The following is an 11435-nucleotide window of genomic DNA, read 5'->3' as shown; positions in this document are numbered from 1 at the left end:
TCCATACAGGTGCAATTAATGATATGCTCCCAGGATAGTATATGCATTAATGCCGTTATAAAGAATAATTAAAAAAGCAGTAGCTACTATATTATGAAGAAAGTAGTCCCTGTCGTCACGGGCGTGTGGGCGAGTCACACTGTATAAATACGCCGGGTTGTCAAACAGTAAAGTTTCTCTGGACCCTCCATGCAAACTGTCAGCTGAAGACACACTGGGAAACCCTTTGGCTATTGGAGAATTGGGGCAGCAGTTATTTAAATAAAGAAAATTAAAAACACTATTGTGAAAAATATTTAGTGTTCAGCGTCTGAACTCGATAGATACGCCTTGAAATTCAACACAAGGGAATAACAGGAGAAACGCAGGAGAACAACAAGCTAGGGCATCAGTGACGAAAGGTGAGTAATTAAATGTTAGCGCTGCATGAAACGGGATGAATGTATTTAAATGCCCGTCAAGGCGTGTTCACTGTCAACAGCATGTTGCTGTGTGTTGGTGTTTGTCTTGGCTTGGCAAAATGCGCTGACTATAATGAATGACTGTACCGGTTCAGCAGTTAAATAACGACTCAGCTTTTGTTTTTGCCCGTTAAATATATTAGCTAACGTGACCCTTGAAGCCTGCTCAGCTGCCATGTTTATTTTCGTTTTATACGGTGTTTGACGGGGTTGTTTATGCCGAGGAGGGACTCTCTTTTTCATTGCTCAGTGAGCGGTCGATAGGATGTTCGCCACTTAATTAGCCTTAGCCTATAATTTAATTTACAGCGACAATTTAGCATGGAGGGGATTCTTCACTTGCATGTCAGCTAAACCAGTGTCCTTTCTGCTCCAGTGCCTTTTGACTGACATATGGCCGTAATCCCCAGGTAGACCCTGCTCCTTTATTATCTGAGCTTGTCATCACACATGCAAACCTGGATGATATTTCTCCAATCTTACCCTCTTCTTGCATATTTACCTCCAAATATTTGGCATCTGGTAGATGGGCAACATATTCCTAATGTATATAGCTCTATTAATATAAATCTGTATACATTTCTATTGGGTACAACTGAAATGAGGGGCATTCAACAAAAGGAAAATAATCACGTTTATTGCATTGAGGTTTTATGCATGTGGTGACTACTTAATTCAGGCAGGCCTCTATGTGATGCACTCAACCCTTAATTATACAATTTCTAAAGGGGCTTCTGCATTCATATCTCTTGTTTACAGTGTACATTAGCCTGTGCTACTTGCTACTGGTGCTTAAAAAAAGATAAAAACCTGACATGTTGTGGATGCTTTGCAGTGCCACACACTGATGATGAGTCCATGTAAACAAAAATAGCAATATATATCCTGCTGTTGCTCTGACCCGCAACAACAGACCAGTAAAAATGAATCCAGCTCCTTCAAGCTGTGTAAAAAACCTGCAGGTGAAGAATACAAATATGAACACCGTGAGGGGATGCATAACCATGAAAGATTTTGATGTTTTTATTGAAATTGCAAGACTATTTCTTGCACTGCTGAAGCAACAAACCTGCACACATCTACTGAGCTATTATTCTAATGTCATTGGATGACATTGTGTATCTTGCTATTTCCTTTTTATAATGAGAGGTACGAAATGCAGTAGATGCTGTAGGTAGCTTAGCTGTGTGTGCACTCAAGGTTTTTTGGTGCTGATGGCTGTTGCAGGTGATGGACCGGTGGATTCTCCTGGGCTCAAACATCCTTTTCTGCACTCACTTTAGCTCATTTTTAACCCAGGTGGTGGAGAAGAATTTGCACCATAGATGATGCAAAATGGGCCCCTATTTATAGCCCATTCTAACCAACCCCCATCTTATCCTTCAATGTCACCTTTTTCATGCGATAGAGGAAATGTAAATCTTGTCTTGAGCTGTCACTCCAGCAGCCGTGCATGCAGCCTGTGCAGCTTTATCTGTAATAACATTAGAATTGTCTTTAATCGGAGGCGTCTTTCTAATCTTAGCTGCCGAATCCCCATCTGGCAGGGAAGTGAATGTGAGTGAATTGTTTGTGTGTGTGCATGGGGGGAGGGGAGGGGGAGATCGCACGCACTGCATGGTGGGAAATGGTGTTCTGCGAAGTCAACCAACTGTCCTGCCATTTTACACCTCTTCCTTTTGTTAGTCTTGTGGTGTTATTGTCTTTTTTTTTTTTTTTTTTGCATGTAATCTTTCATTGAGTTTGACTCTGCCTGGTAATGAATGGACTCTGTATGACTGCGTTAAAGCATTAAGCAGGAGGCACCCCATGGGATCGGATTCAGATTATAAAGGATTTATGAAGCCCACAACACAGCATCTGTTACATCCATCAGCAGATTCTGCAGTTGATGAAACCAAAATATAAAACGTGTAGAAGTGCTGCGTGTTATTGAATAAGACTGGTGGTAGGGTAAATTGAATTGCTTGCAAATAGACAGCCATATAGAGTATGTAGATTAAATGAAACTGGGATGTTTTTCCCCTCATCACATATCTAACTAAGATACTGTATTTAGGGCTGCAACTAACAATTATTGTCATTACTGATTAATCTGTTGATTATTTGATTAATCTCCTAGTTTATAAAATGTCAAAAATAACAAAAGTAACTGTCATTTAAATGTCTTCTTTTGTAATTCAAAAGATATTTAGTTTTATATAACACAAAACAGAGGACATAAGAAAACAGCATTTTCTGCCTTTTTTTTTTTTCATTATTAAAATGGCTTACTATTATTTTTATGCATCAGCTTATCAATTAGTCAACTAATCGTTGCTGCTCTAACTGTATAAAATATATAATTTGATTCCTAAAGGTATTCTAGTGATCTTTTCAGTTTCCCCAAGCTCTTTGAATCTACTTTTAATGCATTCAAAGGCATTTTACGTTTTACTGTTTTGGTTTTTTAAATAAATGTTTCAGTGAATCTCAGTTGGTATATAAATGTCTCAATCCATATTGTATTAAGCAGTGACACTTCCACTAGTCTCATGCATGCAGATGTTTATATTTCTTACTTTCATTAGAGCAGTGACCTATATGGAGGCTTGAGCGTGCCACTCAAATAATTATGTAAATCAATGAAGCTTTCCCTTAACTGATACCTTTAATAAACCGCCAGGATTTTTGTTAGTTGGTTGTACTCAAGTTTCTTGAATGTGATGCAATTTATTTGTGGAGGTTTTTTGATTTACTTTTTGAAAATGCACAACATATATCAGGCAGATAATTGGTAATGTACATAATTATGTATTATTTGAATACTGACAACAACTACAGTTGTTAAATTATAAGCTTATAATACAAAGCCAGATTGCTTTCATTGACTTAACGATCTGATACAGTAAGTGTATCCTGTGTAAGCTGTTCTAATCATAACAACCACCTCTTTGAATACATTGCAAACATGTGACTGCACCACATTGTAAAATGTGACAATTATTGTTTTGAACACTTTAAATACCCCAAATCACATTAGTTATGGTCAGGCGCTAAACCCACTTGGTTAGGTTATATAAAAAGGACATTGTTAGGCTTAAAAAATAATAATCCAGACCGGTTTAAAGTTCAGGTTTTTCCTACCACCCTCGCTGGACTGAGGATAAATAAAATGTTATCACTGGTTTGCCGAAACCTAAAATGTCAGCACTTTTTTCTTCTAGTGACTGGGCTGCATTAACCACAGGTTATAAACTGCTTTTTAAAATTAAAAAGAAAAAAATCTGTTCTCTTATTGGTATCAGCCATAAGAAGTAGGTAGTAATTGGTTGTCATTAAAATCCATATTGTGCATTAAATGCAATTGTTCAACAAAACATAACAATAATATATTTTTAGTAGTAAGTTTTAGTATGTTTTAGGGCTGTTGGTGTTAAGATAAATAACTAACATTTATCTCATTTTTGCATTTTTATTTATTTGATATAATTACTGGCAAAATAAGTCTGTCTGCCCTGGTGGCCCACTCACTTTCTTCTGTTTTCTTCTTCACAGTTGGGACCTGAAAACATTGTAACATTTTTGTGACGACAAAAGACGACAGCCTGCAACCTGCTGCCCCCGCCTTCAAGGTGCCTTTACCATGGTGACACTAAAAACATCATATACTTTACAGTAAGCCAGAGGAAAAAACTCCTTGTCACAGTTGCATTGCCTCACTTTCAGCATCATCTTGATCACTTTGCTCCCACGACGGCGCTAACCGGGTGCAGCCATGCATCTAGAAGTAAAGGTCGCCCTCAACTTCATCGTGTCCTACCTGTACAACAAGCTGCCTCGTCGTCGAGCTGACCTGTTCGGCGAGGAGCTGGAGAGGATACTGATGTCTCGTTTTGAGGGTCACTGGTACCCTGAAGCCCCTCTCAGGGGCTCAGCCTTCCGCTGCATTCACCTGGGAGCACCAAGGGACCCCGTGGTGGAGTTGGCCGCCAAAAGAAGCGGGCTGGACACAGAGGAAGTGCGTGCAAATGTTCCTGCGGAGCTCAGTGTGTGGATTGACCCGTACGAGGTGTCCTACCAGATTGGAGAGAAGGGGGCAGTGAAGGTACTCTACCTGGAGGACCCTCCAGGCCTCGGTTGTGACAGCGAGAGGGCTGAGGGGGTGATCAGAGAGGGTAAAGGAGATGCAGAGGCAGAGGAGGCGAAGAGTCTGGGGTTTAACCCGGACGCTCAGGTGTTTGTGCCAATTGGAAACCAGGCGTCTCCTGCCCTCATGCCGTCGCTCTCGAGCTCCCCGACGCCTCTGTCTGCCCAGTCTTGCACCGGCCTCTTCAGCTACCCCAGCTCCAGCACGCCCACTGACCCCGCCGCCCACTCCTCAAACACCTCCACCCCTTCTCCTCCCAGCGGCGGTCTGCCCTACCTCTCCGCTCAGCAGCCGCCCTCCGCTCTCCCAACCGCCCGCCCTCAACCTATCACCTTCACCACCGCCAGCTTCGCCGCCACTAAATTCGGCTCGACCAAGATGAAGAAGTGCAGCGGGTCCGGGTCGGCAGCTAGCTCCGGCGCCGTCATACCGCCCGCACAGAGGATGCTCACCCGCTCTCCCACCACCATCTCGGCGCCAGAGCTGCTCAAGCACAAGCCCCTCTCTCTCTCCTTGCACTCCCTCGGAGGTCCCATCGCCAGCCAGCTCTCCCCCAACGCCAAAGAGTTTGTCTACCCAGGATCCCCAGGCCCCCTTTACTTTGATGCTGACACCCAGCCCATGCAGCCTCACGCCAGCCCATTCCAGCCCCCTCACACCCATCCGTCCTTTGACCCCTTCTCCAGCCCTCCCCCTGCCCAGAGCGTGGGCATCATCGGCAGCAACGGAGGAATCCCGTACATGGAGAAGCCGCCGTTTGTCGAGGGTTTAGGAAGCTACAACCTGCAATATCCTAGCCAGTCCTTCCAGCCTGTGGTGCTGGCCAACTAAGCCTTCATTTGTAACGATGAGAATTGTTGTCGGAGGAGGTGGGTTTGGACAATGATGCTCCAGATATTTTCAGTTTTTCTAACAAATTGTTCTAATACTAACACAAGCTAAGAATTAGTTTTACTACAAAGATTTAAAATACCACATCAACTGAATAATTAAATTTGTTTTGTTCCTCCATTACCCCCCCACCCTGCCGTTTTGTCTGTCGCTGTTACTCATCGTGTTCTGTGTTTGACAGGAGTGGGTGGGGGGTGAGTTCCTTTCTACCTTAAGTCATTGCCAATCTCTTGTTTATTATTTAGGACTGAATGTTAACGTTAGGGGCTTTTTTTTGTTGTTGTTTTTTTGGACCCGGCTCTAGTATAGCTCAGTTTTTGCACTGCACTGTCATGCTGTGAAAAAGGACCTCGCCAAGTCCTGCAGGGAACGACGGCTGTGGAAAGCTCAGCACTTTGCTCTGCAATCTGCTCTGCCCTACTTGCCACAAATACAAAGAGGGGGGCTCTGCTGTCTCCGTGTGTGTGTAGCGCTGTTCTGTTTTGTTGTGCCTCAGCGTGATGGAGAGTCTCATTGTTTGTACGGCGCGCCCGTTACCCTTGAAACGCTCTCGTGCGCAGGCACAATTTGACTCTGTTGTTGTCACCGGGCGTATATTGGAAGCAGTTTATCGTCAGCTGGAATGCGTACATGACGTGGGTTTAAATGAAGCAAGAGCAGCGGAGGGAGCAGATAGGGAGCATCGGGGTGTTAAGGGAGTGATGTAGTAGAATGTATTGTATCTGTCAGGGGACACTGCAGCTGGGAAGGTCAGGGAAACCTTGGTGAATGTGAAAAAGCAAGTAAATCTTTGCATTTTTAGACAATAACAAAGCGCTGATACCTCAATTATACACACTGGGATGTAAGTTATAGTTTCAAACATGTATTCAATTGCACACATACGCAGAAATATGTCCACATAAACACATTTCCAGGCAGCGGTGTGTGAAGGTGAAGAGGCGTAGGGGATGCAGCAGTTAAGCAGTAGGGATTGTGATAAATGGCTTAGCATGACTTTGACTATGAAGGAGAGGTTTTCCTCTGCATGGAAAGGAGAGAAGGGAAGACCGAGTGGAAAGGAAAGAGAGGGAGAGAAGCAGCTAGAGGGTTCTTTTGCCTCGGTGGCGTCCAGGCTGTATTGGCTTACACTTTAAAACCCAGAACACGTTTCTAGTGAGCTTAAATGGTATTGAAGCCAAAGGCTCGCACTATTCTCTCCTCCTCTTGAAATTCTTCAGTGATCGCTTCTCTTGTGGCGGTTAACAAAGGAAAAGCAGAAATATACAGCTCAGACAAAGATGCAAAGATGAATGTGCGTGGCTTTTGTGGCTTTATTGGATAGCTTGTCAGATCTCTTGGAAGTCTGCTGTTTCTAACAATGGTTTGTTTACCAGCCGGGTCCATGTGATTGTTGGTTAGTCACTACAGGGAAGGGGGAACTCTCAGATGTCCGTTTTGAGCTGTCCAGCACTTTATTACTGGGCTCCTGATGCTGTGTGTCACCATTCCTTTGCCCTCTGTTTGGTAATGGCATATTTTATTCAGCTTTAGAGATTCAAACAGGAGCTTAAGTTGTATTCAAATGCATCATGCTGGTGAGGAGATGCTATTGGTCTTGTCCGTTTATTTGAATGTTTTCCAGTACCCATAAATGTTTTTGTATAAGATGACCCAAGGACGCTCACGCTGTTTTTTTGCAATGTGACAGCTTGTCATACGCATGCAAGTTTTTATTTATTTTTCTTTTCAAGGGATTGGGGTGGGGAGGTACATATCTCTGTAAATGTTATGATTGTGAGGGAAAGATGCATTTATAATTTTTTTTTTGTTTTTGTAATTTATTTCCAATATTTCTATATTTTTGTTTTTGCAAATTTATCACTTACATTTGTATGAGTAAGACAAGTCCAGGAATATGTATATACAAAGTTCTTATGTTCAGATTCTTTGTTTAGTTTCTTACATGCTGAGGTTATATTTTCAGAAAATTACATGAATATATGCAAACTGAGACAAAAATAAAGATGTACAGAATAAAGTATTGAATGTGTATTGTACCTTGTACAGCATTTGTCTAATAAGACGGGTAAATGTATTCATTCTTCAAGTTGGATTTGAAGTTTAAGATGTGAATGTTTACAGTGGGTTTGTGTAGGAAAAGATGGCTGATTTCACTTTTTTTCTGTGCTCCCAGGGCAGTCTGATAGCACTACCCCCACAGGCAGTACATTTAAACCAAAAATCTCCACATTTCAGATTCAGTTTTGAGCGTAATCTCCATTTCCCTTTTTTATATGGATTCACTGCATATTGTGGTCACCCCAACTATTTCTTTCCCCGAGAAAAATTGTCCATCACTTATCTTTTTTTCCTCCTACTTCTTTATTTAAAAAAAAAAAAAAAAATCATATCGGCACTAACGCTCCTTATTTCAATTGGTTGCTACTACCCAGATATAGACCTATTTATCTGAACAAAAATGTCTCTTAAAGGAATGGTTCACCCCAAAATGAAAAATACACAATTTTCCCTTTTACCTGTAGTTGTATTAGATATGTCTGGCTTTTCCCCTCAAATATGATTGAAGGAATTGTGCAATTTGCACCAAAAAAAAATCTAGATTGATAAATAGCACTACAAGTAAGGACATGTTTGTTTGTTTGTTTTTAGGGTGAACTGCCCCTTTAACCTCCCTTATAATGTATATCCCATCGAATTTACATTTTCCCACCTTCATTTTTTTGTCACTTCTCCCCATCAGCCTGGTCCTTTGGTCCTGATACTATAGCCATATATCCCAGACTGTCTTTGCTTACACAGATGCTCACCCTTCTCCAGTGCAATGTAATGCCATAATTTAAATTACCCTGAAGGATTCAAGGGGTTTCTACCTCTCTGCACCCGGGAATTAAAAAAAACTCCAGTATATCTTCTAGATAGGAAGACGGTGTTCGTTACGGCAGGTTCAGAAAGATGAAGGAAATGAATGTGCTGTGAATGTGATCTGTTGTTAGTCAACCCTGGTTGAGATGGCCTGCGGGAAATAAAGGAGGAAACCGCTCATTTTTTTGTGTTTAGAAGTCTTTTGAGAGATTTTAAGTTGCATGCATGTCCAAAATGTCCAAGTGACTCCTTTTTTTTCTTTTCCATATTTGTCTGATTATTCAGAGCAAACGAGGTGCGTTAAATTTCCTCTCGAGGTGAGAGATCTGAGGATGTGAGTGATTACTGTAAAAGCCGCTTCGCCCTCACATCTTTAAGAGTGAAGCTGGTTTGTGTTTAACACACACACACACAAACGCACACCGCAAATCATCTCTAAACGCAGGCTATTCCACAATCAGGGTTGAACATTAATGAAAAGGAAAAACAAGAATTTTGTATTCCGATGTCCTTTGCTTATATCGATGTGTGCGTTTTATTTTGCACTTTGGAATATTCATTGTCATAAAAGAAGTTTATTTTCTATGTAAAGTTTAACATTTAAGAGTAAAATAGATATAATAATTAAAAGTTCAGATGATGTATAAATATAGTGCTTTCTTTCCTGCCTGTATTTTATTATTTTTCCTATTTTGTATCTGATCTGTACACCCTGTAGATGTGTAATGAATCTTTCACTACTGAAATGCAATGACCTGTTTTCTGTGCTGCCCCTCGGGAATGGGGAGTTACTACTGCAGTTTCTTATTGTATCAGATTCTTTTTTAAGTTTGTAATAAAAAAAACAGATTGGCAAAAATAAGCATGGAAAATAAGATAATTGTGTCATCCTCCTTGTTTGTGGGTTCAAAGCTATGTGAAAAAATGGAGAAATAATGCAGACATGTAACATGACATGAATTCTCAGCTTGGTCCACTGGTGGTTTCAGTGGGGGGGCGAAGGGGCCAGTGCCCCTCTAATATTAAGCCTGGACTCCCTTCTGCCCCCCCTAACTAGAACTAGATATTGGCCGACATGACTATCATTAAGAAGCTCTGTTTTGAAGATGAAGTGAACATAGCATCATAAGACACTAAATGACCTAAAGCATCCATTTGTACCAACCTACGACATGCTAGCTTGTTGGGAAGGGGACTAAAGACGCTCCAAAGTGACATTTGGCAAGGGAATAAATGTCATGGCCATTTTCAAAAGGGCCCCTGGACCTCTGATATCTGAATGAAAATGGGTCCTGTGGGTACTAATGATTCTCTTTACAGACATGCCCACCTTATGCTGATAACATGCAGTTTGGGGGGAAAAAAATGACTTTTTCTGGTGTTATTGGAGACTTTTGTAGTCTTTTTGTTCTTACTCTTCTTAACGAGCCGTAAGAACAAGTCGAAGCAGCACAGTCCTCCTGCAGCAGTCTCTCCCAGCTGCAGTCACAGAGCCGGAGGGGATGTTTGACATTTGAGAGGGTGTGGTCTAAGGCTTTCCCGGTGGCTACTCTTCCCCCTTAAGGAAACACGGCTAACAAGGGGGTTTCTCAGCAGCGTACAGAACAGAGGTGTCCATCCAATCGTAGATAAATGCAATTTTTTATTTTTTTTTATATCAAATACGCCATGGATTTTCTTATGGTGTTCCTCAAGGTCGTGGTGTCTTAATTTGGCATTATGGAGGGAATTTTTGATCATTCTTTATCAATTCTTGAGGGGAAATTATTAAATTTAGCACTTATCTGTGTAACAAATGAAATCAACCCTTCTCAACCCTCTAAATTTTAAACATTTCAATAGTTGCCAAAAAAGTGCTTTTACAGATATGTAATGTTATTATCCTGTGTCCTGTAACAGAGTTGTCAATTTGTGAAAATAGAGTAATGACAGCTTGTGGAATGGGAGTAAATTTGGTAACCCTAAAATCGCATGTGGCCCCAGCCCGGCCCCCCCATTTAAAATAGTCTAGAACCTCCACTGACTTACTGATGGATCCACCTAGCTCCCTCTCACCTTTTAGTGTGTCATTCTCCTTTAATGTTGCACATATTGCAGATCAAACATTATGAAAAGTAGATCCCCGCGTTCCTGTGAGAAGCCCTCAGATTGAAATGCCGGAGCTCTTATTGCAGTAAACAAATTCAAGTGATGTTTGATCAATAATTCAAAGCAAAGATGAAATTCTCAAATGGAGAGGAGCCAGATTGCTCACCGCCCACCTCAGCTGGACCCATCCCAGCAGATATTACTTTATATTTCATCACCCAGTGCTCTGTCTGTCTCTGTCTGTCTGTCTGTGGTGTGCTGGTGTGTCTGTCGGAGCGATGAGGTTGCTTTGCTCATGTGAACACGCTGGGCTGTGCTCTCTATAGTAACATGTAGCCATGTGACATTAACATGCATGGCTGGGCTCCTCCTTGGCTCTCCTCCACGTCTTCATCGCCCACTCACTGCATCCCTCCCTCCGCTCACATGTTTTTAACTGCATCCCTGTTCTCCATCTTTCTCTGTCCATCCCCTTGCCATCTTGTTTGCACCCTCCATTCTCCTTCACCCCCTGCTCTTCCCTCCCTCCCTCCCTCCCTCCTTCCCTCTTCAGCATCCTTTTCCTCCTCTCCATCCTTCCAACCACCTGATTCCTCCCCCCACCAATTCCCAGAGCCCCTCCCTTGCTTCCTCGCTTTCCTTTCTCCACACACACCCATCCCGCTGGTCTTTGAGGCTGCTGCTGCTGTTACGCAACGCTGCTCCCCAGTGTGTCGATGTGATCATTACGCAACATCTCCTACTCCTCTGGAATACTGATGAGCAGCAGGACCGAGGCAATGAAGGGACAGTGAAAACAACAAAGGGAATCACGTGGGTGATTGTGCATGTGAACGTGCGCACCAAGGACGGGGTTTAGGATGAGGAAGACGTCTCCATCAAACTGTGCCTCTTTTGTTATCTACTCTGTCTTTGTCCCTCGGCACCATGCAGTGTGCCTCCCATTAGAGCTGCTGCAGCTGGTTGATGACTCAGACAAGGTCAAGCAAAGAGCCAACATG

The 11435-nt window shown here is 42.3% G+C and overlaps 1 protein-coding gene across 1 annotated transcript; it reads left to right on the top strand.

The window, feature by feature from the left end:
• Positions 1–55: 55 nt before the first annotated feature.
• LOC131983341 (protein Tob2) lies at positions 56–9208 on the top strand. The gene is made up of 3 exons (XM_059348059.1): positions 56–401; positions 3999–4075; positions 4170–9208. The coding sequence occupies exon 3, from the start codon at positions 4219–4221 to the stop codon at positions 5419–5421; it is 1203 nt and encodes a 400-aa protein (XP_059204042.1). The 5' UTR covers positions 56–401; positions 3999–4075; positions 4170–4218; the 3' UTR covers positions 5422–9208.
• The last annotated feature ends 2227 nt before the right edge of the window (positions 9209–11435 follow it).

The sequence above is a fragment of the Centropristis striata genome, chromosome 13 (genome assembly GCF_030273125.1).
Source record: "Centropristis striata isolate RG_2023a ecotype Rhode Island chromosome 13, C.striata_1.0, whole genome shotgun sequence".
NCBI lineage: Eukaryota > Metazoa > Chordata > Actinopteri > Perciformes > Serranidae > Centropristis > Centropristis striata.
This window is presented reverse-complemented; position numbering and strand designations above follow the sequence as displayed.